General features: G+C 37.4%; 6 protein-coding genes and 1 long non-coding RNA gene across 13 annotated transcripts; 4 read left to right on the top strand and 3 right to left on the bottom strand.

Moving 5' to 3' along the window:
• Positions 1-508: 508 nt before the first annotated feature.
• LOC118434171 (receptor-like tyrosine-protein kinase kin-16) lies at positions 509-5,975 on the top strand. Of its 6 annotated transcripts, none has more exons than XM_035847016.1 (16): positions 509-1,892; positions 1,999-2,533; positions 2,638-2,865; positions 2,932-3,264; positions 3,336-3,518; positions 3,587-3,757; positions 3,865-3,968; positions 4,056-4,209; positions 4,297-4,512; positions 4,600-4,738; positions 4,825-4,975; positions 5,053-5,178; positions 5,304-5,404; positions 5,486-5,602; positions 5,670-5,781; positions 5,855-5,975. In XM_035847016.1, the coding sequence occupies exons 1-16, from the start codon at positions 1,605-1,607 to the stop codon at positions 5,876-5,878; spliced, it is 2,982 nt and encodes a 993-aa protein (XP_035702909.1). In that variant the 5' UTR covers positions 509-1,604; the 3' UTR covers positions 5,879-5,975. The 6 variants fall into 6 exon arrangements, 5 of the variants coding, with proteins under 5 accessions (XP_035702909.1, XP_035702908.1, XP_035702907.1 ...); XM_035847015.1 differs by having other exon boundaries at positions 2,605-2,865; positions 4,828-4,975; XM_035847014.1 differs by having other exon boundaries at positions 2,605-2,865.
• LOC110863285 lies at positions 5,944-6,762 on the bottom strand. The gene is made up of 2 exons (XM_022112549.2): positions 6,329-6,762; positions 5,944-6,259 (listed from the first exon to the last, which is right to left on the bottom strand). The coding sequence occupies exons 1-2, from the start codon at positions 6,703-6,705 to the stop codon at positions 6,019-6,021; spliced, it is 618 nt and encodes a 205-aa protein (XP_021968241.1). The 5' UTR covers positions 6,706-6,762; the 3' UTR covers positions 5,944-6,018.
• Positions 6,763-7,178: 416 nt separating this feature from the next.
• LOC118438986 lies at positions 7,179-7,986 on the bottom strand. The gene is made up of 3 exons (XM_035859994.1): positions 7,593-7,986; positions 7,332-7,481; positions 7,179-7,241 (listed from the first exon to the last, which is right to left on the bottom strand). Exons 1-3 carry the CDS (start codon positions 7,974-7,976, stop codon positions 7,179-7,181), a joined length of 597 nt encoding a protein of 198 aa, XP_035715887.1. The 5' UTR covers positions 7,977-7,986.
• A 1,390-nt stretch (positions 7,987-9,376) lies between these two features.
• On the top strand, positions 9,377-11,163 carry LOC110842498. Of its 2 annotated transcripts, XM_035846879.1 has the most exons (6): positions 9,377-9,744; positions 9,811-10,047; positions 10,134-10,196; positions 10,260-10,406; positions 10,500-10,691; positions 10,793-11,163. In XM_035846879.1, exons 1-6 carry the CDS (start codon positions 9,592-9,594, stop codon positions 10,907-10,909), a joined length of 909 nt encoding a protein of 302 aa, XP_035702772.1. In that variant the 5' UTR covers positions 9,377-9,591; the 3' UTR covers positions 10,910-11,163. The 2 variants fall into 2 exon arrangements, with proteins under 2 accessions (XP_035702772.1, XP_021943940.1); XM_022088248.2 differs by having other exon boundaries at positions 9,381-9,744; positions 10,134-10,406.
• LOC110842497 (myosin heavy chain, muscle) lies at positions 11,155-24,063 on the bottom strand. Its single transcript, XM_022088247.2, has 47 exons — positions 23,907-24,063; positions 23,749-23,846; positions 23,232-23,459; positions 22,995-23,151; positions 21,283-21,310; positions 21,122-21,164; positions 20,983-21,003; positions 20,800-20,912; positions 20,658-20,731; positions 20,533-20,578; positions 20,137-20,275; positions 19,869-20,024; positions 19,713-19,790; positions 19,582-19,628; positions 19,383-19,447; positions 19,225-19,293; positions 19,114-19,157; positions 18,955-19,038; positions 18,858-18,887; positions 18,765-18,787; positions 18,663-18,696; positions 18,286-18,598; positions 18,149-18,201; positions 17,865-17,952; positions 17,715-17,787; positions 17,577-17,621; positions 17,136-17,218; positions 17,026-17,063; positions 16,726-16,771; positions 16,411-16,565; positions 16,277-16,339; positions 15,716-16,175; positions 15,561-15,644; positions 15,232-15,473; positions 15,105-15,143; positions 14,997-15,043; positions 14,864-14,901; positions 14,227-14,731; positions 13,832-14,145; positions 13,610-13,732; positions 13,350-13,395; positions 13,150-13,274; positions 12,729-12,985; positions 12,471-12,659; positions 11,674-12,293; positions 11,581-11,596; positions 11,155-11,470 (listed from the first exon to the last, which is right to left on the bottom strand). The coding sequence occupies exons 1-47, from the start codon at positions 23,929-23,931 to the stop codon at positions 11,318-11,320; spliced, it is 5,817 nt and encodes a 1,938-aa protein (XP_021943939.1). The 5' UTR covers positions 23,932-24,063; the 3' UTR covers positions 11,155-11,317.
• A 292-nt stretch (positions 24,064-24,355) lies between these two features.
• LOC110863638 lies at positions 24,356-25,358 on the top strand. The gene is made up of 3 exons (XR_002549280.2): positions 24,356-24,509; positions 24,625-24,941; positions 25,077-25,358. It is a non-coding gene; the product is annotated as an uncharacterized LOC110863638 (long non-coding RNA).
• Positions 25,359-26,531: 1,173 nt separating this feature from the next.
• Positions 26,532-27,761, top strand: LOC110842180. The gene is made up of 4 exons (XM_022087893.2): positions 26,532-26,749; positions 26,864-26,935; positions 27,029-27,196; positions 27,316-27,761. Exons 2-4 carry the CDS (start codon positions 26,866-26,868, stop codon positions 27,759-27,761), a joined length of 684 nt encoding a protein of 227 aa, XP_021943585.1. The 5' UTR covers positions 26,532-26,749; positions 26,864-26,865.
• Positions 27,762-27,914: the final 153 nt, after the last annotated feature.

Genomic DNA, 27,914 nt, shown 5'->3' with positions numbered 1-27,914 from the left:
GAGGCGTATTTAATTCATCTATCTTGATGCTACTATTATACCTGAGGTACAATAAGACATGTATGCGGAGATGGTTATTAGGTCGGGGAGAAATTGAATCTTGCTGCTAATCCATCCCACACAAACGAACAACTCTGATCTGCTCTCTCTCATCTCGACTATAGGGCAATCCAGGGGTACAACTACATATTTATTGTGCATAAATAAATTGTGTAAGAAACTGCTCTAAAGTAGAAGTGCAACTTTCACTCCACTTTCATATCATAAAACTCAAATCTTTGAAAATAAGTTCAAGGAATGCTACATGATTAATGCCACGCAATTAACTTTTATTAGTGCCTCGACACCATACAAAAATCTAAATTTAAACATAGCAAATACTAAGAATGATCGGGTTGCTAGATGCACACATTAGCGTCAGCAGACAATATTTACTCTCTGCAACATCATCATAGGTACCGATATTTTAGCAGGGTATTAAACCACAGATGTATGAGTGTAAATGCATATATAGATGCTTACGTTGAACGAGATCAACGGTTAAAAATATCTAAATTTTAGTTTGAACTGTTTTAGACGTTATTTAGGGCGGAGAGTTCAGAAATCGAAATTTTTACTTTTATTCAACCAGAAAACGCATGACATATTTTGACGTTGCTTATAGGTAGACCTGGAAATCGTTCAAAAATATCTTGATTGTGTGACTTTTAACCGATTTCCCACATGGAGCATAACATAAAAAATTGCACAATTATAGCCTAAAATTTATTCAGAGTTGCACTATATCAGGATTGATAGAAAACTTCTATCAAAATGCTCTTCTTTCTACCACAAGTTGACAATCAGTTGTTTTATATCTATAAAATTGATTTCTTTTGAAACAGAGTATAGGTTGGGTTATTGGGTACACCAGTTTTATTCTGTGGTTTTACCCCTTGGTTACATGCGTTTGCACCGGTTTATTACTGCATTTATTAGTACTGTTAGCTGTACGTGCGAACCAAAATTAACCGAAAATCTTGCAAAGGTCACGAACGATGAGTTCATAAGTTTTGCAAAGTTTTCCTCATTATATACTTTCATACCAACGTCATACATCCACATAAGTCAGCTTTATTTGTATTTGTCATTGCTCAAACTTGGAAGTGTGGAATTCCTGTTGATCAACATCCCTGACTCAAAAATGAATGAAGGATACACTAGCAAAATAAGATGTATTTGCATTACCACAACTTAATGTCATCCCACTTATTGTTAGATACTTGCAAAACTCAAGCTGCTATCACGGCGAAATTGTAACAATAAATATTTGCACGTCCAATCTTTATGGATAGGAATTTTGGAGTTGACTTATCCACCATGAACTCATCGTATAGCTGAGCTTGGAGCGGTGCTGGCTAACCAACATGACGCTTTTGTCAAACTCACTCTCACGTATTATAAATACATCGCTAATAAGTGTGCTAACAAGTAAAATGTAAGTGTAAAAAGACAAAAGAGTGTTTGTTGTATCATGCAAAAAAGAGTTGAAGTACAAAGATTTTGCCGGTTGTAAGGCTTTAATATTTTGAGGTGATGACCGTACAGAATAGAAATGCAGAACAATGCAAATATTCAATTTCGCAATTTTAGGAGCAATATTGTTTCCCTTGACGTCGTGGTCTGTAACGACCAATAGAAAATTATCAAAATGTATCGAAAGTGTGACCCAGATAGAGTGCACCATTCCAGTTGAGATAGCGTGGTCGTGCGTCAAGCCCAATGTGATTGAGATCAAAGCGTGGAATGGATCGAAGCAGGGTCATTCTGAGGACAGTGTTGTCCCAAGTTCGTACTTGTTGGTAAATTGTACTGCTCCGTTTCCCATCGATGTCCGAGTATCAGGGTCCCAGGTGAGTGCAAATTATGACAATAGCGATCATAAAATATTTGACCATTAGTACGTGGTTCCATGTATGCACATATTTCGTGATGATTTAATTTGACCCTGTGTTTAAGGTTTATGATTCAACACGATCTGTATTCATTCGAAATGCGGAAAATGTATTTAATGAAGCAACATTTGTCTACACGGTGGGAGTTCTGGACTCGTCCCACGACTTCTCAAGTGTGCGGACGATATCTGTGTTTCAACTGAACGATGACACACCGGCGACGGTGACCTTTTCCGTCTTTAAATTGAGAGAACAGATGAACATAACTGAGGGACAGGAATTGAAGGTGGGGACTAGCACTGAGCAGCATGAATTAGAACAAGGTGTCGGTATCACTACTCTCATTCCCTGCATTTCACCGACACTGAACTCATCCCCAGAACTAGTGCGTGTCGGCAGTAATAATACGTCTGCAGTGGTAACCGACGCAGAGTATGATGTTACCAAAGGATTTATTATTCAAAATAAAAATATTTTCCATTCGAACTCTTCCAACGGAGAAATGTTTCAGTGTTTCGTTGGAGGAAGCAGTAAAAATGTTAATTTGTCAACCCAAGCGAACCACGAAATTACTAAATTTAAAATAGTGCCTAGAAAAGGTGATCATGATTGTTTAAGTAATAGAAAAATTTATTATTTCTCCTAAAATTTGTGTATATCTACATTTTAGATCTGTACATCTATCCTGAATTCCAACGGGTAGTTCTATTCCAGAGAGATGAGCTTAAACTAATTTGTCGATCAAAGTCAAAAGTGCAACTAAATGGGACGTTTAAAGGCGAAATCATAAAGGCAACAACGACTCTCGAATTCGACGAGTTTACTGCTACTTTGGCGCATAGTATTTTCCAAATTGGAGATAATGGAAGTGTCGCATGTGTCGATGAAGAGTCGGGGAAATCCCTTTTCTCATGGACAATTGAAGTTCTTGGTACTTTATTGATTAAAATGTGAAAATGTGTTTATGCGAATAATGAGATGGGCTGATTTTTGTCAGATATCGAGAACAACGATGTACTTCGTGTTAACAAAATGGACGACTATTTGGTCAAATGTGTTTCACCAAAGCCAACTCAACTGAAGATGATCTTTTGCCAAGGTGAGACCAACTGCGAAGAACGTAAATGGTGCTTTGAACCGAGTTTCGCTGCTAATCCGACATGTACACAGTCGAGGATTGGGAACCCTTGCAAAGACGGTGGTGGGACTTGCATCGAAATGCGAAGGTCAGGAGACAATGACCCAATCTACTCTCAAGGAATGCTACAATGTCGAGCTGGAAACTACTCTTACACGACGAAATTCTTTCGAGGGTTTGATGGAATTTTATGTACTAAATTTGAAATTTAAATATTTTAAACCATTCAGGAGTATGGACTAATTGCTACATACTTTTTACAGATTTAGACTGGACAACTGCTCCGGCAAGTGGCTTAATCGAAGTTTTCGTTCCACCAGATGATATGATCATGTACCCACATAATTCATACCCGTTTGGGTGCAGGGCAGCCCCATTTATTTCTGATGGTCGAATTCAATGGATCATCAGGGGGAAGGATGGCTCAGAAATATTGCTACACAAAGGCATTATAAATACATAAAAACATATTGTTATAAATTTGGTGTTGAAATTATTGGTACCAATTCTATAGATCGTGTGGAAGACTTGCGTCATTCCTATTACGGTTTGAACTCCTCACTCTACACGATAAGAGAAAGCAACATTCGTCTCATCTACCCAAACGATTACGACGTCCTGTGCATGGTTCCTCTATGGAATTCGACCGCTGGATTGCGACATCACAAAAGGATCAATGTTGCAGGTACAATAGGTCGTAGGGTTTTTAACATGGTCGAAAAAATGTCGATCTAAATTATTTGACCGTAAGAACCAGTAAAACTATAAGCGTGTGATTTTTCTGTGGAACAGCTCACATCCCCCCTGTCAAAGAAATTGTAATTACTTCAGCGTGTATAATAATTCTCCTCGTTATTCCGCTAATTGCTGTAGCAGTGAGGCTAAAAAAGGCCAGGGTAAGTAAGTGTACGCCAGTGAAAAAAGAATCTTTTAAACGTTTTGCATTGGTATAAGACCTTTTTCGGTTTTGCTCTTGAGCTTAGGAAGCAATCAGAAATCTTACTGAGCAAGAAGTGGAAGAGTTTATTAAAGGCGACCTTACGACGCTCAACTCAAAAGATACTGATCCTCATGAACAAATTGTCGCTTCCCCGTACAATCAAGACTATGAGATACCGAGGAATAAATTGCTTATCGGTAAGAACTTTGTACAGATCAAATTTTTACCGCAAGTAACATATGCATAAAATACATAACATATGCTTCGTGGGTAATTACACACAGATCGTGAAAATAAGCTTGGAGAAGGAGAATTTGGCCTTGTGGTGAAAGGCAAGGTCGAGGGAATTCCGGAAGTTGTGGCAGTGAAGACTATAAAGCCACGATGCGAGGTGAACCAGTTTAAAGGATTTATGTCCGAGTTAAAAATAATGATCTATATTGGAAAACACCCCTTCGTTGTGGGACTTATCGGTGCGCACACGGATAAAATTAAGGAAAGTAAGAACTGAACACCTCTATTAGAATGTGAAACTGCGCTCGAGAAGTGATTTTTCTTGACGGTTGGTGGTTGTATGGTTTTACTAGAAATAATGTATATCGTGGTCGAGTATTGCGCCAACGGGTCACTGGATAAATTTCTTCTAAAGAAAAAGAATCGATATGTGAATCAAGTGGAAGAAAACGATAAAATCAATCCCAACATTACACAACCTGTTGAAAACTTGTGAGTTACAGAAAAATTACCACATGAAAAGGATAATACGAAAAAATTGTTTTCTATTATTTATGCTGATTAATTCCTTTTTTTAGTAGTCAGAGTCATTATGTTTCAATTTGTTTTGCTGGTGATGATGAGTTTGGCTCAGAAACGAGTAATAATAATAATCTGCTGAAGACTGTAGATCTTTTACGTTGGGCTTGTGAAATTGCGTCGGCAATGGCACATTTGAGTAGAAAAAGGGTCAGTAGACTTATTAAGTAATTAATTATTTTTGTAAGTTACAAGTCATGAATATATAATTCGTCCAAATCTTTCAGGTGGTGCATGCAGATTTAGCTGCGCGAAATATTTTAATCAATGCACACGGAATTTCAAAGATCACGGATTTTGGACTTTCTTTTGGATACCGAATGAATTATGCACAATATGTAAAAAAGCACGAGGTTTGTCATGTAACTTACCTATTATTACTTGTACACTTAGGTAGCATTACATTCAGTGCGAGATATTGGAATATTAAGAGACCACGATAAGAAACAACTAAAGTCGTGTGAAACATTTATGAAAGGAACCGTTGTTGGTGCCTTGGAGATGGATGAGTGAAGAATGCCTACGCAGTCTGACTTTCTCAACTCACTCGGATGTTTGGGCTTATGGAATAGTGCTTTGGTTGGTAAATTACTTATGAATAAATTTACATATTTTCTTTTAATCTGTACTATTTAATTATAAAGTGTTGATTATGATTAGGGAATTGTTCTCCCTGGGGGACGTCCCTTATTCTGGCCAATCATGGGACATTGCATTCGTTGATGAGTTGGCCAATGGATTGAGAATGTCCAAGCCGGCATATTCTCCAACGTTTGTGTAAGATTTCTGGAGGTGATGTATGTATCTGTTTAAAAATAATTTACCTTATCCATCCATTCAACAGATATCGTACGATGCAAGAGTGTTGGCAACACCGGCCAGAATCTAGACCGTCGTTCGAACAACTTGAGGCCCAGTTTAGAACAATCCTCACACCTTTGGGAATTAATGTTCAGGTTCACTTTTACCCGTGCATTTTCAAATAACTGTTCTAGTCACTATAAAAACTAGAATTTTCTCATCTTTCAGATTCATGAGGATAATGAGACTTAATGTTGTTTATGTGCATATTTAATTAACTTGAGAACAAATTTAAGTACCAATAACTAAATACATAATTACGTTTTTTAGTGTGCATGGACTAATTAAATTTATTTCCAGCGATATTTGTTGTTTCACAAATAAGTACGTATTCATAAGGTATTCTTACTTGGCTCCTTTTTACATGAGCACACCTTTCCAGACATTATCGCCGTATTTCCGGCTTTTGTAGATGTTATGTTATTTGTAATAAGGTAATCTACAATTTTAGCATAAGAACAGACCCCCCACGTATTTCCAGTTAGCATGCACGTCGCACCACGTTCACACCATTGGGATGCGTTATCCTTTTCCGATTCGATTTCAGGGGTACAGTATCCACCAACAGCCCATCTAATAAAGTGTCGAAGTTGTCAAGTCTACATGTAAGAAATGATTATTTAAATAATATTCCCTTCTTACCTGCAATATTGTCCGTCTTCTACCGTAAACCCCTCGCTTCCTGCAACGCCTGGGTTGAAGACTATTTTTGCCGGATTCCCACAATCGCATCGATTTGTTTGTGGGTTGCATACTAAAAGTTTCAGGGCGTTGCACATTGGTTGCTGTAATCGTTCTACGGTTTCGACGTATCTTCGTCTTAAAATCCCTGCTTGGCTTGGATTTCCTGGCACAAGATAATTTTGTCTAACGGATTCAATTTCATAATCACAGGAATCATTATAATTCAGAGCTTGCAGAAGTTCCGCGTAACTATATTCGAGTACAGCGGAATTTACTAGGCAAATTATAACCGAAAAAGTGAATGTGGAAAATGAAAGGTAATTTATCGTCTTCATTGCAGAATTATTTATTTGTGATTAATACGGGCTTGAGCTGGAGAAAGAATGAGTCGATGGCTGGTAATTGTAATTCTTTTAAGTAATAACTTCTTTATTAAAAGAAATGCAAATTTTCATTAGTTAAAATTATTTACGAGTGCATTTGACGACTCAACTCCACTTCATACCATCCTTTATTGCAAGGTCGCATTAAAATTCGTGACTTGCAAGATATCTGCAAGACTTTTCTCGGTTCTTCGCAAAATATTTGCACACAATATAAATGTATTAATAAAGTTGTGATCAAATGCCAATTTACGTACAAGTTGGACTGGAAAGGAATGTAAAAATGACATACAAACAAAAATATGCATAATATGTGATAACCAAATCGGATAAATGCATGACTGGCAAAAGATTCAGAATACTCAACAAATAAACAGTTTATAGGAATGTTTAGTGTACAGACATTTATTTATAAGGCGTAATCATTAGACAACTCTTGACTGGAATTGAACACTAATGATAAAATATGTCAATAATGTGCTGCAAAGCTGTAATTCAAAATATGGCCAATGAGTTAGTCACTGAGTTATTTGTATAAATATGATGACAAGGATATTGTTCGTATGTTTCTAACGTACCGTCGTTATAAAGGAGTAATTAATGAGAAAGAATCCATTGCCACTGATCCCATAGAAATGGCTGGAGAGTTGTATCCGAAGATTTACAAGATTCAACTGGTTAATCCCAGAAGAATTAGTGTTGATTAGGATGAATTTGGATTTCTCCATCTATTTAAACCCCAATTTTGAGAATGATACGATACGATAGAATGATATGATACGATATTATGATACATATGTAAATGAATTACAAAAATGTATAAAATTTAACGCATTTACCAAACTTGATATTTCTCCACAAAGATAAAACACGGAACAGAATGAGAAGAAAAGGAACCCCATTTTGCACTGCATGTAAATGCACTCTCCGTCGAATACGGTGAGTTCTTTGAGGTAGACCGAGTAAAAGGTGAAGGCCTCCAAAACGTAGGTTAACATCAACCTCGAGAATGCGGAATTGACCAGTCCTATTAGTTTACAAATGTCAGAATATTTGCTCATTGTTATGGAAAAACATTCCGGATTTAAAAGAGCAGTTTCCTGCAAAGTTTTATAGAAGCTCGAGATTGGGAGATACAGAGCGAGCAGGGTGGTAAGAATTATGACGTCGGTGTTGTAGCTTAGCATTATCCTGGAGAAGAGTAATAGGTACGAAAGCACCATATTTTGCACGTTCGTTTCTGCTAAAATGTAGAAAAACACACATTTTTTTACGCCAAATATATTTCTGTATAGTATCCAGGACGTCATTACCGACATCATTCCGTGTCTGATTAAGAGACAAAGTTGTATTTGGAAGATTGCATTTCGGGTTGAAAAATGGGCTTCTTAGACCAATTAAAACCTCAAAGAGGGAATGATTAGGTGGAGGCGACTCGTGTAAAACACAAACGCTGGTAAGTCCAGCCCCCATGTAAAGCAAGGGAAGGAAAATGCACCCCCATGTTTGCAGTGGACCGTCGTGGTCATGCTGGAAATTTTTGGTAAGATGGTCCACCACTCGGACCAAGTGGGGCTTCCGGGTCCACAGGATGTGGACTAGGTTCATATGGTGGACGCAGGAACAGGCCCTTAAAAATAGACGGAGGTGCTCGATCGGGTTTATTGAGCTTCGGGTCACGTGCATTTGAACTACTTCATTTGCATAGACAAACAGACCAAGAAATTGCAGTGCGGCGCAGATTAGCTGAAATAGTATTTAAATAGGATATTTCAATTAAAACCGATATAGGACTTGTGTACCAACGAGAAAAGTAGTTTGTCTGGGTTACACGATGGGGGATGTTTTTCAGAAGCCAAAGTGCAGGTTTGTTAATCCTGCTGGTTGACTTATCATTTCCATGATTATTGTTAAATCGGAGAGGACACTGGGCCGTGAAATGGAGAATGTTGAATGGAATGATAATCAAGTTCTCAAATCGCCTCTCACAAAGTTTGAAAGCCATGATGATCTTGGTGCAACTGGTAACAACGACAAGCTGAACAAGACGAACATACTTGTCTCATTTTATTAAGTGCTTTTAGTGTATCATCGTAACAGTATTTTCTTTTAGGGTGTTTCCACGCAGGGATTAATCTGATAATGGAGTATCGTAGTCATCATCTGAATTAAGTCAATTCTACTTCCGCCAATTTTGCCATTAATCCGAATCAGAGTTTGCATTATGATATTACGATTTGCTCGGCTATCTAAGAATAGTGCAATTTTCAGAGTGGAATCAATTTCATAGACTTCAAAATGCTTAATCGTAAGCAATTACTTTATATTTTAAATAGTAATATGACACTTGATGCTAAGGATAATTGATGATGGTGATGATACCAACGAAAAACCATGTTTGAGATCATGGGGCCATGAATGAATTTGATGAATTTCACCACTTCATACGGAGCTACATAGATATGCACATATTTATGAACATGTGTATTTATGTACAAAGTTTTTATTGTATAACTCATATTGTGTAACTGATGCTGAATGAGCTTAACTTTTCCAATGCTTGCTGTGTAACCCTTAATATGTGCCCTTGTGTACGTATTCTCTTATTTTATTAGGGTAAAAGTTCATAATGTGAACCGGGACGTGGTATACGTAAGAAAATCAATAACCAACCATACAGATTCACTCTCATCTGTTTCATATCAAACACATAAGAGCTATTCAACGGTAGGTTGTGGATTTGGAATATCTGCCAAAAATGCACATTTGTTTAATATCTCAAAAAAGTTACAAATTAATAAATTCTTCCGCATAGAAAGCCCCTCTTAATAAATCGTAATGGGTCTGAAAAGAAAAATAATTATATTTTCTGTGATATCAATTTTCTTACTGTATAAAAATATCTCGAGAAGAAAAGAGGACCCGAAGCCAAGTGACCTTTTGCAAATCGTTGTTGATTACACAGAGTATTTTGAACTTACCAAGATGAAGGTATTCATATTAAAAACTTGTTTTTTTTAAATGTACAAAGTACAATTTAATGCCAAAAATCCACAGGTTATGGATTCACTTCAACACACGACGTTATTCGAGGGGTTGGTTAGAAATCATGTAAAACCAAGTGTGGACAAGTTAGCGAGCTTGCGAAGCCAAACTGAGAAATACGAGGAAATGATGCGACGCTCCTCGTCCAGCTTGGGGGCTGGCAGTGGGGGTGGTCCTCAGCAGTTCATGACATCCTCACTCGTGGCCCTGGAGGAAATGCATAATCAGCTCTTGGTCTGGGAAAAATCGGTCTGTCCTCGTTTTTATGACCACCTTTGTTAAAAAAACCACGTGGGTAATTATTCAGAGCTTTGATTGATTTGATTGGGGTGCAGTATCGGATGGCTATTCTCCGAATAGGACGATCTTATCCAGGACTAGTTGCTCAGATTGAGGATGTCGGGCAGAAAATAAATTTTCTCGATAGTGACAAAGTCTTTGAACCATTGGACTCATTTCAGATTCACTTCCAACTAATGGATTATGATGATCCAGATAGAAATGAAGCAGTCAGAAAGGCAAAAGAAGAACCACTTCCAATTTCAGCCCTCTTGAATATTATAAAGACTACAATTATCCCATCCATCAAGAAGTTTGAAAATTACAAGGTGTGAGCAATATGTAGAAGTTATAAAATTAAAAAATTCTTATATTTATGGACATATAAAATGTAACTTATCCAAAATTGAACATTGATTCAGATTCAAAACGGATTACCTCCAATTTTGGATAGAGAAAAAGATTTGGAAGGAAGGGATGTGACGATAATACTTATACTCAAAGATTTGCTCCCTTATATTAAGAAATACGGAGGTCAGTTCAATCATTTTGGTGAACATTGGATTAAGACGTACACCGAGTTGAAAGAAATGAGCAACTCAGCTTTAGAAAAGGTACCTATTGTAAAACTAAACTAATGATGTTTATGCTTTTCTAAAAAGAAAACAGGATATTGTTACAACATTGTACCATGTTTTGTCTATAATGATTTCAGTCGGAAACTGCTAAAACTATGTATGAAGCCCTCGCAGCAGGAATAGACTCGGACATACTCAATTTACAAGAACGCATAAGAAAGTTGTCGTCTCCAAAGCCAAAGAAGGAATTTTAGACATAGTGACGACAGATCTCAATGACCAGCCATATCGAAACAGCAGAGTATTACGATTTCATGCATAATTTCAAATAATTTGACACATTCCTTACTTTTAAGCTTTCCATAATAACATTGTTTCAAGAAGTGGCAGTGCAAACGTTTAAATGTAATTCAAAGTGTGCAACGCACATCAATGCGAAATATATGTGTGCGTCAATAGCTTTAACACAGGGTCGCACGAATAATAAAAATCGTAACCGTTTTTAAAAGATGCTTAGCTGAATGCACAGCACGTTTTATTTTTATCGTTCAACCAACTCTACTACCAATCAGAGAATTATTCACATCGTAAATTTAGAACTGCCTCCATCATGTCAAAGTTGTACTGTCGTACATGCTGCCAAGCCATCCTTGTGGTCCACGCTATTGGGCCTGGGCCCTTTGCATGGATTCACCACGAGCCCTAGCCCTTTGCTTCGCCAGCATCTGCTCCGCCATGTCCACTCGGCATTCTCCTTCCTCCAACTCCTGCTGTGCCTTCCGGAACTTTGAGAGATTTATTGCCCCAATTTCCTCCTATAAAAATAAATTTCAATAAAACTGGCAAACTGTGGCTCTTCCAAGGTATGAATATGCATATTTATGTATGTAAGTATCGATGATATTATTATCCATTGTTCACGTACCGCTTCTTCAATTTGTCTGTAACATTGATCATTGAAATACGTTAAAATAACAATTTGGTAATCAACTTGACCATAAATATCTATGAAACCTGCCTTTGGAAGGATCTGATCTTCTGTTGGAGTTTATCCACCAAATCCTGCATTCTTTCATGGTTCTTGCGGTCCTCATCTGCTTGGAAAGTCAGTTCCCTGATCTGCCTCTCGCCCTTTCGCAAGTTCTTTTGGGCATCCCCATGTCGTCTCTGCTCCGTGTCAAGCTCTGCCTCGATTTGACGAATTCGTTCTTCCAGTTTAGCAATCGTCTTTTTCCCAGCCTTGAGTGCATTGGCTTCAGCTTCATTCACTCGAATTTGAAGATCCTTCAACATCAACTCCATGCTTTTCCGCTCTTTTTCCATTAGTTGGGCGTGTTCTTGTTCGGCACGAAGTTCGTCAGAAAGACGTGCTGCATCCAACATGGTTCGTTGGGCCTTTTCCTCAGAAGCTCTGGCTTCTCGAAGAATCTCCTCAAGATCAGAGTGCAGAGTTTGAAGTTCGGCTTCAAGTTTCCTCCTGTTGCTTGAAAGAGAGTCAGCTTGTGCTTCCAGCTCGAGAATGGACTCATGTCCCTCAGCCAACTCCTTTTCTGCCTCACGACGTGCCCGATCAGTTTGTTCAAGCAGGGTGCGAGACTCGTCTAGCTCGTTGGCAAGGGCATTTGCACGTCGTTCAACCTGAGAACAGAGCATTATTTTCACACTTGACATCAAACTGATTTTTTGCATGCATATGTACATCTCCTCAATTTCAGATCCTACTTGGCATGTGCATATGCCCTTGCTTTTGTATATTCCAAAACATAATTTATGTTTTACGTTAGTTAATATTATGGGAGTCAAATTTTTTCCAACCTGAAGACGGGCATCTTTGGTTTCCTCATGAGCCAGCGTTTCCGCTTCGAGAGCACCTTGCAGTTCCTTAAGTTGGGCTTGGTACTGTTTGATGGTTCGCTGAGACTTGAGTACAGCCTCGTTCGCGGATTCCACAGCAGATTCTAACTCAGCAATGTCCGATTCCAATTTTTTCTTCATTCGGAGCGCCTAAAATGTACAACATTTGTTATGTGAGATATGATTTCTAATGAAAATCCACCAAATGTCCATATCTACCTCAGCCTTGGCTTTCGCTTCTTCCTCGAGACGACCTTGAAGTGCTTCCAAAGTTTTGAGGTGGTTCTTTCGAGTATTTTCAAATTCTTCTTCTTTCTCTTGGATGCGACGTTCAATATCTTGTTTGACTTGAGAAAGCTCAAGCTGTCCTTTGAGTAATTTGCTTTCTTCTTGCTCCAAAGCCGCCTCTGCTTCTTCAAGAGCACATTGCAATTCTTCCTTTTCGGATTCGAGGCGGCGTTTGGCCTTGTCCATCTCTACACACGTAGATTGTTTAATACATATGTTATATTTTCATAATAATAATATAATTTCTTTATATATCACAAAAAATATTCTTCTACGCATCAAGTCCTTATTTTGTGCAGAGAGAAAGGGATACTTGCTGATTAGTGATACTAAAGTTTCATTTGATTCTTACCATGAATGGCACGACCTCCCTCCCCGATTTGATCCATTAGGTCCTTAATTTCTTCAGAAAGTGCTTTATTCTCACGGTGGATAGTGTCGCCTTGTTCGGTGGATTCTTCGTAAAGTGCTTTCAGCCTGAGGAAAGAAATTTGTAAAATTTTGAAAATCGTGTAATTTTTACAGAAATATGTACAATTACTCTATAATTACCTAAACAGCTCGGTTGAATAGTTGCGGCATTCTCTCTGGCTTGAGTCTAAATAAAAACAAATATGAGTAAATATACCTAAATACATATGCAACTAATGTATAGGTAATGTGACTATGGACAACCTTGACCACCAGTTAAACTTGATGGTCAAGGTGATCACATTTGAATTTTTGTGGGACAATGACTGTGCATAATTCCATTCCATATTTGAATATGCAAGTTTCAGTAAAACTGTTTAGATAAGAAACGGGCATCTAACCCAATTCAACGGACAGTGAATCCACTTTTCCACTCCATTCCTCGACGGTTTTGTCGAACATGGCTTGTTTCTTCTCCAATTGGTTCGCCAAGCTCTTCAATCTTTCCGACTCCAACTGAAGATCTGTAAAATAAAATTCAATTGGAATAAAACCATAAATTTACGTACAATTAATTCTTCAGAATATAAAAACTAAATAAACGTGCATGTACCATGACCTACCTTCAACCTCGGTGGCGAGGCGTTGTTTGCTTTTTTCGAGGTAAGTTACCTTCTCATTCAGACTCTGAATAACTTCCTCACATTCAGCCAATCGAGCTTGCAACTTGCGTTTGCTTTCCTCCAACTCTTCCGCCTTAGCGACACCTTCAACCTCATACTTGTGACGCCATAGTTGTGCTTCAGCATTGGATTTTGCAGACACCCGGGACAGATTGGCTTTCCCTTCCGCCTCTTCGTCAACTGCCTGTCGCTGTGAGTCTACTTGCGCTTCCACATTACGGAACTTGGACAAAAGTAGGGAACGGTCACGAGCCCTAGTAGAAATTTTGATTACAAAAGTTAAATAAATCAAAATTTCTCAGTATGTAACGTATATAATTCCATGCACTACTCACTCCTCGTCACAGTGTCGCTTAGCCGCCTCCAATTGAGTAGCCAGATCAAGCTTAATTTTTGATAGTTCTGTAATTTGTTGGTCAGCATCCTCCTTTTGTTTGGAAAGGTCAGAGTTCTCGAGAGACAGTTTTTTACGGCTGTCTTCCATATCTCCCAAGGTTCGAAGGGCGTCCTCAAATTTGTAGTTGATTTCGGAGAGTTGATTTTGCATCATTTTGTTGAGTTTGTCTTGTGCGGAGGCTTCATTTGTGATTTGGTCCATAGCAGAGCGTACTTCATTGATTTCATTGGTCATGGCAGCACGATCTCGTTCAGCTTTGATTTTCATTTTACTCAGAGTGTCGATTTGTTCAGCGAGTTCAGTTACAGCATCGTTTTGCTTTTTACGGATGAGAGTGAGGGCAGCTTCCTGTTGAATATTGGATTCCTCGAGATCGCGTCGCAATTTGCCTAGCTCGGCTTCACGTTTCTTGTTGAGTTCAATTTGTGCAGCCGTAGCACCACCTGTAAAACATAGTATTATATAATTTATTGTATAACTTTATTTTTTAATTTAATGAAAGAGTTATTTTTTTCAAATTGTTTGATGTTGAGTTGTTAAAGCTTAATTAATAAGTAAATTTATTATGTGCTTACCCGCTTCATCAAGACGTTCTTGGATTTCTTCCAATTCTCTGAGATAAATAATACAACAAAAAATATTAATGCGATGGCGTTAGCACAAAAGAAACAACGTCAGTAATGCAGATAAGACCTTATGGTTTCTCACCTCGAAAGATCAGATCGTTGTTTCTCTGCCTTCGATCTGGCTTGACGCTGTGATAAGTATGCATACATTAACGTTTCACTTTCAATAAGTTGCCCAGTTTCACCTTACCTCAGCTTCGAGCTCCTCTTCAAGCTCTTCAATTCGTGCCTTCATTAGTTGGACAATTCAAATAAGACTTTTTGATGGATTAATTTATTAATTAGTAAATAATAAGTGAATACGTAAACCTATTTACCTGCAACTCTTTGACAGCTTTTTGTAATTTTGCTACCAGAGATTGAGTATCCTCCAGTTTTAGGGTTTGGGACTGAATGTCTTTGTCCTTGCGTTGAATAGTTTGTTCGAGCTCTTTTTTATTGCGTTCAAGATCATTGAGTGCTTCTTGAGTTAGTTTTAGGTCGCCTTCCACCTTCCGCTTGGCCTTTTCCAACTCGGTCTTCAATCGTTTTTCTCGCTCTAGAGAGTCCTCCAACTCATCTGGAAATGTTAAAAATTAAGGGCATTATTACAGAACAAAAGTTACATTATTTAGTTTAAGAAATGTTTAAGGTGGTGACGACTCACCCAAAGTTTGCTCAAGTTTTGTCTTGACTTTGTTCAAATGGTTGACTTTCTCGTCTGCGCTGAGGAGTTCTTCACCAGTTTTGCCTGTAATTATAACAATAAGTCATTGCAACTTGTGGTAAACATTTAAGCACACGTTAGAAACATTTACGGACCGGAAAGTTCTGCCATTTGTTTTTTTTCTTTTTGTAGCTTGTTAATAAGTTCATCCTGTCTGGACATTTCATCATTAAGGGTGCGAAGTTGGTGATCTTTCGTAGCTTTGTCTTGCTCTGCCTTAGCTAATCTTAATTCTACGTCTTCGGCCTCTTTTCGAATTGCAGCCACCTCTTGCTCCGTCTTCCTCTTGGCTACGGCTTGGCGTTGTCGGTCTTCTTCAGCCTCTGCGAGAGAACTTTGCAATGATTCCAGCTCGGATTGCAGATCAGCCGTCGCAGCGTTCACTTTCTGCAGACGGGCTGATAAATCACCACTCTTGGCTGATTCTGCTTCCAGTTGTCGTTCCAAGTCTTCTTTGTCCGCCTTCATTTTTGCATTTTTCTCGTCCTGGGATTTTCGAGTTTCTTCCAATTTCTTCTGCATCTCTTCCATTTTCGCAGTTTTCTCTTGAAGTTTCTTGAATAAAAATAAATATTTTTAGGATTTCCCCATGTTTTCGTACTATTGTCTCGCATATACGTTGATTTGGGGAAGATTTTTTTCCACATACGAATTACCTTGAGTTCTCGAGCCTCTTTGTTTCCAGCACAAAGTGGAATCACACGTTGCATAAGATTGAACTGGAATAATAAGTCATCTTTTATGTACGGAGATGCTCTAATTTTAGACGAATTTCATGTGATTTTGTTACCCATGGCCATTTCTTGTTTTTCATGTAGTTCTTGAGGGTACGTTGTACAACTTGAAGTGCTGCCCTTTGGTCCATCAACCTCTTGTATTCTTTTCGCGACTGAAATGTCCGTATGTTGGCTTGCAAGTAAGTTACGATCTTGGACACTTTCTCATCTGGTCAGGAAACAAATATGAAACAATGATTTAACAACTAGATAAATTATGACAATGCAACATCTCACACGTCATTATGTTTTGAAGTAACTAATTCAACGCATCACTATCAAATTAAAATTAAGGATGCAACATTAAGCAAATATCAAATTAACTTCACCTCTTAGTTCTTCCAGATAACCGAGGACGCCAGCGCGGAAGAAAACCTGTGCGAACGAAACGTTGTTAGAGTGATAAGTTTTCCTACGCAAATGCCATGGCAGGGTTCTCAATAAGCATTAACAAGCAAAAAATCAAATTATACAGTTATAGTTATTCTAATTTAATGTCACTTAATCAAATGGTCAATAATATCTTTCAACTAAAATAAAAAGGGTTTTAAGTTTGGAGCATTTTCCTACGGTTAGTTGTATGTTAAGGTTTAGGTATTTGGAGGGTGCTACATATTCTTAAGTCATGCCTTGGTATGACCAACTCTCCACTTGTCCTGGTCCAGCTCTGTAAATTACAAATTACAAAATTATTGTAATTTGTTAAAAATAATGTAAGATTTACAAATAAACAACTCACCAATCTGGGTGAAGCAGGCCATCGCCATTTTCTTGTCGTCCTTCTCATTTGCACGCATTTGCTCCACGGCGAGGATTATGTACCTTTTTACGGTGGGAAAGGGACACGACAAAGGTTGGGTCATTCATATCAACATTGACAACTCACAAGAGGACAATTCGTCAAACAATTTTATCATCACGCAAAATTTTCTAAATCTAAATGTGGTGGTTTATGTCACTTTGGTCAAATTTAGGGTACAATCAAAACATACAACTCTCGAAAGACAGTGCTTGTCGTCTATAAAAAACACAGGTAGGTATCTTGGATAATGGGGATACATAATTGAAGTACTTGGTGAAAACTATGAAGGTATTGCAGGTAAAACTACATACGTAAAGTTTTTTCGCAATTGCACGATTGAGGAATATGTATTCTATTGTTGTAAGTATCATCAAATACCTGTGCTTAAAGTCCTTGTACAGCATTCGATTTGGAAAACCTTTCCTGTACAAGAAAATCATACCATCAAACAGACGACCCTCTGATAGTATTCTCCTTGTTAGCATTCATTAGATCGAAACTTTCAAACCAACTCACCTGCAAATTCGGATACCTTCCAGCACACCGTTACAGGTGAGCTGGTGCATAACGAGGTGAGAATCAATTAGACCTGGTAAAATTTAATAAAAGCAGATTTACGAAAATGTGACTATAAATTGCAGCATAAGGAATAAAACAGCTATTTACCTGGAGTCTTCACCTCGTTAGGGATAATACATCGAATAAATGAAGGATAAGTAGCACGCAGAGTAGTCATCAAATTGTTAAGTTGCTCCTGAAAATATATACAGTAGTCTCATCTTAAATGATCATCAGTTAAATATTCATCGTATTTATTAGTGAGTTAACAAGTTACTTATGGTTTTATATCTGAAGGTGTCACAAAAACGGCAAAATTAGTCTTGATGTTATACACAAAATGATTAATTATTTAAAAAAACACTTTCATAATTAAAATGTGGTGTACAAACTCGATAATTTGAGCTGACAGTTCTCATCATGCCACCCTTGCTTCTTCCACCGCCTGTAAAAATATGATAAAAATGACAAAAAGTTCAATAATATAAAAATATGTAGGAGGTCCTCTCCCCTTACACAAAAACTGTACCTTTTCCTCCCTTTCCGCCATCCGCTTCCGGTGCCGCTGATTGACCTGGATGATCCGCATAAAGGATAACTACTAAAGGATTGGCACCTTTCTTATACTGATCTACGACGGTATCATTCAATGGATCTTTATTCTTCTCCAACCATCCGTTGACATTGTAAGGCACCGTTCCGGCGTAGTGGGCAACGGCGAAATGTGCTTCCTTCTGACCCGGCTTTGGGGGCTTTGGTTTGCAGAAACATGGCGATTTTCCGAGTAGATTAGTTTTCAACATGTCAATGAAGGTTAAGTCAGTTGCTTTTGGAAATAGAGACTGGAAAAGTAGAATTAGGTAAGAATTTAGGTGTAAAAATTATATATATATATAAATAAATTACCTGTTCCTCCAGAATGGCAAACACACCCATGGGCCTATTAATAAAATAATATTTTAACATTTACATATTATTAAGCAGTAAAGATGAGGTTTATTTGCATACATTTCCATCAGTGAGATGCAAGCCTTAAAAAAATTAAAAATTAAATAAATATAATTTGTCCATAATTAATACATTTTTCGTTAATTTGTATACCTGTAGATCCATTCCGAAATCTTCAAACGTCTAAAAAAAATAGGACATTATTAATTAAAAATGATACGAGTTTATTGTGAATTATTTTAAAACTTGCCCAATCCAAGCCTTCAGCTTTATATTCTTCCTGCTCTAGGACGAACATGTGATGATTGAAAAATTGTTGTAGTTTTTCATTAGTCTGAAAGATATTTAAAAATGTCATTGTTAATTTACTTTCGAAAAACAATTAACGAGACAAATATTTAGTACTAACGAAGTTGATGCAGAGCTGATCAAACCCATTCTCGTCAAAGATTTCTGGAATTAGAACGTGTGTTAGTTTAACATTAGAGAAATTATTGGTGGTTGGGAATTGAGAAATTACCGAAACCAGCAATGTCCAAAACTCCAGCGAAAGAACTTTTCTTTTGCTTGGTGTCCAAAGTATCGTTACCTTCGCATTTTAAGAAAGAGTTGAAAAGTAGGAACAGTTTTTAAGGGTTAAACAATTTCAGCATGAAATCGATATGTATCATTACGCACATCGTCGAATGAGATATTTAAAGAGACGATCGTAAATGGATTTCGTCATAGCTCCGAGAGTGTAGCTAAAGAACATGTAAAATAATTAAGAACCATTTCTTCGATTTAAGTAAAGGAAAATTAAGTATTAACATTAATTAATTTGCATTTGATATGCATATTAAAAAACGTTTTTGTAGGCATAATAACTGGATCTTACCCACACTGGGCCACATTCATTCCCTTTGTTACAAATTCAGAGCCGACCTATAAGGACAAGTGCATATCCAATTGATTTACAATAAGAACAAGGCGCTGACAATTGACAATAACTTAAAAAATAAATGTAACCTTGATCTTTGGTTTGCATATGTTCTTGTATAGTTCGACACCATCTACGCCAAGAAGTTTAGCGACGCAAGTTCCAGTCTGATGTTGTAAAAAGACAAATTATAAGCTAAAATGATATTCAAATTTTAAAAAATATGATATTTGATAACTACTGACCTCAAGACCATCAGGCTCAGCTTGTTCTTCGCGACCTTTCTGTTTAAATTTCATCGCACCCATGTGCATGCAGGAAGCAGTGACTCGGTAGATATTTGTCCTCTCTTCATCGGGGAAGGCAAGTACCTCGAAAGCTTCATGCGTCATTTTCATTTCCTTCGCACAAATCAGTCGAATTAGACTTTCGTTTCCTTGAGACATTTCTGACAAACTCAAGAATTGCTCAAAATTTAGTTAGTAAATAGTTTCATGGTGTCCAAGAACTTACTTCAAAGTCGTCAATCGAGGGCACGGTCACTTTGCCTTGTGAGACAAATGGGTAGACATAAATATCTTGGCCGAGGAAAAGTACGTCCTTAAGTCCCGGAATGGCACCGGTGTGTAATTGGTAGAAAATATGATAGCATCTGAAAAGGAGGGGAGAAGAGTAAGTGGCACTCGTATCGAAAATTCGACATTTCACTGAAGAGAGAATTCTCAGCGAATATTTCGACCTGTTATCTGGGTTACCATACGTAATAATTCATATTTAAGAGTAATTCTTGTTTATGAAATACAATTTTGATAGAGATTCATGGAATCAGATTATAAGGTTAATTTAATGGAGAGGTATTTCGGAGTACAATTTGGATTATTGAACTATTAAGTAATCAAGCATACATACCGTTCTAGCGGCATTTGAGAGATGCAACGAGCCTTTTCGAGCAAATCTGGAACATGAATTTCTCAATTTTGAACAAATATCTATTATTTATAAGAACTTATGGTTTAAACTATTTGTGTACGTACAACTCTCAATGTCACCACCGGCAAGTTTTCCCGTGGGTCCGAAATGAATTCGGATGAATTTACCGAATCGGGAGCTGGATACAAATTAAAGTAAATAAATACTGATTTTGAAAATACGACAAATTGCTCAGTTTCTACTTACGAGTTATCATTACGCGTAGTTTTAGCATTTCCGAAAGATTCGAGTACAGGATTCGTCTGTACAATTTGGTCCTCAAGTGATACCTTTTTCTCAGCAGATTTAGCAGATGCACCCTGAGATTACAATTCATATGTATCTATGTGTAGTTATTCATATGTGCGTCCTTTTGTATGTAATACTTACCACTTGGGCAAAATATGCAATCTATAATAAAGACAAAACACGAAATTATTATGGAAACATTAAAAGAGAGATTATCTAAAATAATTATCTAAAACAATTTTACATACTACACATTTTAAAAACACTTGGGTAAACTTACAACTTTCTTTGTATTTTCCGTTTTCCCAGCTCCAGATTCTCCTCTGGTTTAAAAGCATCATCATAAAAAATGTTTATTTGTTTTATGCTAAAGTACATATGCTGAACATATAGCGAGGAGCGAATTATTTTTCTGCACAATAATTCCCTCCATGCACTTACGTTATGAGGATGGACTGATTTTCCTGTGCTATAAGAACAAAATAAAAAAGAAGAATTTAAAAATTTTGTTTGGCAGTGGACCAAATAACCTTCTGACGAAAGAGGTTAATCCTTCAGGGGACGGAAAATAAACATTTTCGATGAAAAATGTATCAGAGTCATAATTTGGGTAAGAGACGATATTTGAAACCCAACCAGACTTCGAAATCTCGACACAAACCCGGCCACTTTTTGTTACTTTCCATTTTCATATCGGCAAGCAAAACCAGTTATTTTTACCAAAGTAACGAAACCAAGGAAAGCATTGGATGAGAATTAAGTGTAATATGTACATTAACCTATAAGCCTTTGGAATTTTTTAAACTTGACGAGGCGTGGATCTGCATCAATGACTTTATGAATTTTGGGTATGGAGATTTTTTGTCTGATTTTTGCTTACTATGCACTTATTCATGCATGGGATGATCACAAATAGACCAAGTTGACATCTCCCTTCAAAAAATGCAGATGGTCTCCTACCAATCAATATGATTGTCTGAAACGTAGTAAAATACATAGGTTGGCCATGGCTTCGTATAAAGTTAAAATAATTTTTTAAGTACTGGGTGCAAATTATCTGGCTGTGCTATGTAGAATTCTCCAACATATTATTTGACATTGTTGCATACTAATTTTCTTGTATTATAATCGCATTCGAATTATGAAGAAAGTTTAAAAATTTATTACACTCATTATTTTAGCTTTACTAATAATCAGAATGACAAAATGGGATCTGAGAAATGATTTGTATACGACAGGTTTCCGTATATCTATATTTACATAAACCGACATATTTCCTAATGCAATCCAGCAATATTTGTGAAAACTCGGTACATATGTATGTATATGTTCATTCAGAATTCCAATCTCTTCTTCAAACAATTTGTCTCATATGATGTCGCATAAATACACATGTACATGTAGCAATAAAAGCCCAGGAATCTTTGCAGATAAATATGTACATATTCCACTCACCCAAAATGCATAGGAACAGGAAAAAGAGAAATATTGGAAAGCAAAGCGCTTTTCCATATTTTTTTGCGTATAATTCCTTGCGATAGGAGGAGGGTATTTTTGGCCAACAGTTGGGCTGCATGATTTGTTGTGACAGTGGCCACGGTCTGCCTGCATATGCGTGTTCATACTGCAGGCATCTATGAATATGTCCGATCATGGACGAAGAAGAAGAAAAATGTGCAAGTATTAAAGTGGAACAGATTTCCGTCCCCAAAATAGTGAAAGGAAGGATTGACTTTGCGAAAAGTAGTCGTAAACTCTTTCATGGATATATTCACCGAGAAGAAGGGCGGCTATACATACGTTCGTACAGACGTACTTCGAGGTGTGGGAGTTATTGATGAGAGCTTATTATCCCCAAAAAGCCATGATAGCACCACAACCCACCAGCACTACGTGGGCTATTTTTATCCGAGTGGTGGATGATTAGTACTCGAGTATGACAACCATAAACGGAAATTTAGGAATGTACGAGTTTCAGGAGATGCAGAGAGAAGAATTTTTATGAGCATATTTTTCAACGCGTTAAACTTTTACAGAATTGAGAAATTGAACATTATTGTTAATTCTTCTGGACACGTGAAAGTGAGAATGCGAATGCAAAATAATGAGGTTCAGGTGTGAAGTAAAATAAAGTAATGAAATGAAGTAATTACCTGTCATCATGTTTTGATATGCACCCTCAGCAATGGCGAAGATGTGTGGGGGCACTTCATTCCGTCGCTTGTTGTGGTAGATCTTCATGGCCCTGATGGTGTAGATCGGGTAGCGTTTGTAGGGGTTGATAGCCACACAGAAGAGACCGGAATATGTCTACGCGAAATGAAGATATAGGCAACATTTGAAAGAAATATTTAGTAGATTGATGTCATTAATAATAATTCATGACTTACATAAATGAGTCGTGCATAATATCTCTGCTTTAGATTGTGCAGAACGGATGCATCGCTCAAATACGTGAGGTTCGACATGTCCTCTGATTTTTCGTATTTCGGAGGATTGACTTGTGCAACGAGATCCTTTTTGAAGAATTTCTCTTCATGCTTGATGTCCACGATGACCAGGTCGCCCTTGGTCCCTTTTATTTCTCCGATGACAAACCCATCCGCCTCGTCGGGGACCTGTTAAAAACGTTTTAAAATACTTGCACACGTTTCATTTGTCTGACAAATTTCTCTTGTTCGTTTGGCATGGTGTGAAAAAGAAATTTTGGCTCAACATTCACAAAGAAATGAAAGAAAAACAGTTTTTCACCAAGTAATGATGAAAAGAGAATAAGAAAACCATAAGAAGTTGTAGAAGAAATGAAATTGAGAGTTGGCAAAAGTGAGAATTATTCAGACCGAATATTTTTTACTGATTGTGCGAAAACCAATACTAAATATATCAATTATTTTCGCAAATTCTCACCCAGCATGAAGTTTTTGCATCGTAAGGTTTAGATTGATCCTTCATTTTCTGCTCCATGGACACGAATAGGTACTCCGTGGGGTCGGGTTCCTCACCCACTTTTAATTTCAAATTTTGTCAATTTAATTTAATTAACTAATTAATCAATTATACGTTACCTTTGAATTTCTGCTCGATAACCATGGTGGATACCGGAGGTGGATAGACGAGGAATAATCTGTGGACCAAGTGAGATTAACTAGATCCTGGGAAATTGAGACGACGACTGCTGGTTGTGGTCTTGACGAAGAGGAGAGGCAGACTGAGAATGGGTTGAGACGGGTAGAATTCTGAGTCATCTATGCGTAGTTGTTTCTTAAATCTTTTTTTTTCATTTCTGGCTTCTAGACATTCATGTTTTAGTGGTTTTTGAGCATAGTAGAATACATGGATAAGTATGCTCAACCATGTATTTACAGGAGTTTGATAAATGTAAAATTTTGATATCATTGCTTATGCAGTTGAAAAATTGTCCTTTAAAGTGAAAGTATTTAACTTGCAACTTCCAACATGCTTCGTTCTACATAGAATTTCGTATTTATTAAAATCGTATCAAATTAGTCGCTGGGTAATGAAGTTCGTCCTCATTAACTAGTTTTCCTATTTTAAAATTGAACGGATATTGATTATTAGTGACACCAATAGGTTAATTGGTGACAAGAGGATAATATGTAATTGAGGTTGGCTCTTTTTTACATATAAGCTCCGCAAACAAATTCCAGGTGATTAGTTCCTTAGCTATGTATAGCTAAATGTGGGGTTACACAAATTGATAGAGAAAAGCAGAACACAAAAGTTGTCGCACCATAAATAACTAATCAGTATTGTTTATTACAGAGCCTACACCAACGCATTTTTCTTTACGATAATTATGCCAGTGGCTCAACCGTCGATGACAGGATGAAGGGATTATAGATATCAGGATTTGTATCCGGAGTCGCAGATAAGGTTGGTCGTATATATAGCAAGCACCTGAATTCATTACTGGATTCCTCTCCTTCACAAAAATATACTCATACACAGCTTTAAAAGGTAAACGAAATTCAATTTTACCAGGAAAAATTGCAAAAATATAATTGAAAATCCTCGGTTTTATACATTTATCAACAAAGCGGACCTCTTCAGCAAAGCTCATTCAGAAATGGACTCAAAAGGTAAATTTTTGTACATCCATTAAAGCATTGCACAATATGTATTTCTGACATTATAATTCAAAATTATTGATAATGTACAATATGATTTTTCTGTAAATAAGTATTGTAAAATTTCGATATTACAATGTCCTATAGGACAAGGCGAAGATAGTCAAGCTCAGGACAATCGGGCGAATCAACAGAATCCAAACCACGAGAAAACTGGGCCTGGACATGATTCGAGATATGGAGGAACAGCCGATAAAGCGGACAAAGACAACCATTCGAATCAACTAAACCCCAACAATGACCGCTTCCAACCGAAGCAGTAACAAAAGATTAATTTTCCAAATTATGCAAACGATTAAAACTTGTCATATTGGCGTATTTTTAAAGAACGACATAATAAACGACAACTTGCATTCCATATTTAGTTAACTTTTATTAACATTGTGTGTCTTATTTTTATTAACATTGTGTGTCTTATTTTTATTAACATAAACATTGATAACTATGAAATACACTTACAATGCGATGGTGTGAAGTGTAACCCTCCGATTTGGTTGAAATTTTGAAATTATGTGCTCCATGTCAATGGAACCAACGTTTCTTGAGGAAGTTTGTGCGATGGTCACAATTTGTCAAAATATTTTAGGGCAAAGTTAAAAAACATGCGATTTTTAGCACGGGAAAGGAATAGAACTTGAGTTTGCTTCCTCCGCCTGGTAAAAATTGCCCGCTTTTCAACTTTGACCTCAAATATTTTGACAAATTCTGACCATCGCACAAACTGCCTGAAGAAACGTTGGTTGTATTGATATGGACCACATAATTTCAAACCAAATCGGAGGGTTACACTTCACACCATCGCATTGTTAGTTGGGTTGGGAAAACCTTTACTTGATCCGGATAGGCGTCCGAGATCACCATTCGGCCCCTGACAAGATTTTTGTAAATAAAATGACCTATCGTTTAAAATATAAAATAATTCTTCTAATCCTCGTTGCATTACTTGCATTCCATAATTATCACCATCGCTATAGCTCAATTAATAAAATTTTGGCCAGAGCAAGGGCTTATGTAATCGTCATGTCCATCCGTCTGACCTGCGATAACTCTTGGACGGGGTTGACCAAATTTGATGGAAACATGAAGATGGGTTGGGAGTCATATCAAATGGGAGTCATACAAACAAATCAAGTGGGAGTCATATTAATGGTGTGGTTCGATTGTTTGGCTCAGAATATTCAAAACAAATAATCATAAAAGGCATAAATTTGGCAAATGGTCCAATGGTAGCATAAACTCGGAGTATAAAATAAATTCTAAATTTTTGATCGGGGGGACCGTACGGAGGTGACCCCATCTATTTTCTGAAATTATCTTGGAACGCTGAAATTTGGCTTAATTTTAATGAGTGTAAAGTTAAATATGAACAAAATGCCACAAGAGTACCGAGTTCTAAAAGTTGATATGTGTATTCACCCGAGATTGACCTCTCGACCGGACAAAAAACTTGCCAAGCTATAATTAGACACAAGCCAAGCCAAGGCCCATTGTTCGCAGAGGTCGAGGGACGCCATCGAGCTCATATTTAAGGCCGAATTTGTGTTCGTGAGTGCCACTTGTTGCTCTCCTTCGTCTCGTTGTGGTTGCTGGAGCTGTGGGCCTCGATTCATTTCTCTCTTTTGCTCAGATTCGTCAGAATTTGCCAGTTTGCTCAAAATATCGTACAACTTTAATTTTGACAATTTGACAATTTGACAATTTGAGATTTTGACAATATCTTGTTTCAACTACTACATTGTCCAGCGCTTTGAAGTTTGGAAGTAAGCAGTAATTAGTAATTTTAAAGTTCATTTCCAAGAGTAGAAATTTATTAATTTTCCGTCGAGTGTGAAGTATATATTGGTCAGATTTATAAATTCTGTCGTTATTTGCAGAAATGGCCAGGAAGATGGAAAAAATCACTGATGAATGCACTTACCTTATCGACGACGGGGCCGGCGCCAGTGGTAAGTTAAATTTTTCTGTTAATGTTTTTGTTGCATAATTGCGCCAAATATTATTTCTATCACTATTTTATTGCAATGTTGTTTTGTTTGCAGCCAGTGGCGCTGAGAAAATGAAACACCCCACTTCTGAAAACATGGACGTGGAGATTGCCGGGGGGTTCCGTTTCAGACCAACTTCAAATCTGAATGTGACGAACATCTCGGACGTTACAAACGAAATGAACAAACTGGCCATGTCCCCGCCTGATAATAGCTTAAGGAGTAAGAGTTGTTCATATTTTTAAGCTGTGGTTTCTGCATGAGTTTAGATTATTGGGTTGTAAATAATTTGGTATACATTTTCCATTAGCCTATCTATTATTATTATTTTGTAATTATAGTTTCTGAACGGAATGAACCTTGCACCAGCCGGTCACTTTTGTACAACCCCGTACCCCGAACCCCGAACGATGACAGAAATAATTTGAACCGAGGTCGTCGTGATTTCGAAAGCCGAAAACGTGATTATGAGTTCTGTGGAAGCAGCGGCGGCTCATTCATGCACAATCAACAAGATGGCGAAAGGAGCGAAAAGAAGTTATCTAGAAAGGAAAGGGAATGGCTAGCAGAGGGGAAAACGCTCGAGCCAATCGTTACCGTGTTTGGTCCAAACCATTTCAAGTTCTATGATACTGGATATCAAGGACAAGGCCCATTGATCGAATTGGAGGACAATGAAGGTTTCGTCAGCGGATTGCGAGACGGTGAGGAAATCCCGAAGCGAGAACTGACCCCGTTGGAGCGTACCCTCCTCCGGGAGCGAAAGACGGAAGAAGGTCTAGACTAGACTTGACTTTACGGAATACTCCCTTAACTGACGACGGAATATCTTTACCTGCCTTTTTTGTCTCAATGGAAGAATACGGAAGAATATTGTAATTGATTTGACTGACTATTTGTATACGTTATTTTAAATATTGTTCTTATTTATGCTGCGATT

The sequence above is a fragment of the Folsomia candida genome, unplaced genomic scaffold (genome assembly GCF_002217175.1).
Source record: "Folsomia candida strain VU population unplaced genomic scaffold, ASM221717v1 Fcan01_Sc001, whole genome shotgun sequence".
In the NCBI taxonomy this organism is placed as follows: domain Eukaryota; kingdom Metazoa; phylum Arthropoda; class Collembola; order Entomobryomorpha; family Isotomidae; genus Folsomia; species Folsomia candida.
Note: the sequence above shows the minus strand (reverse complement) of the source record. Positions and strands in the feature narration are given on the sequence as shown.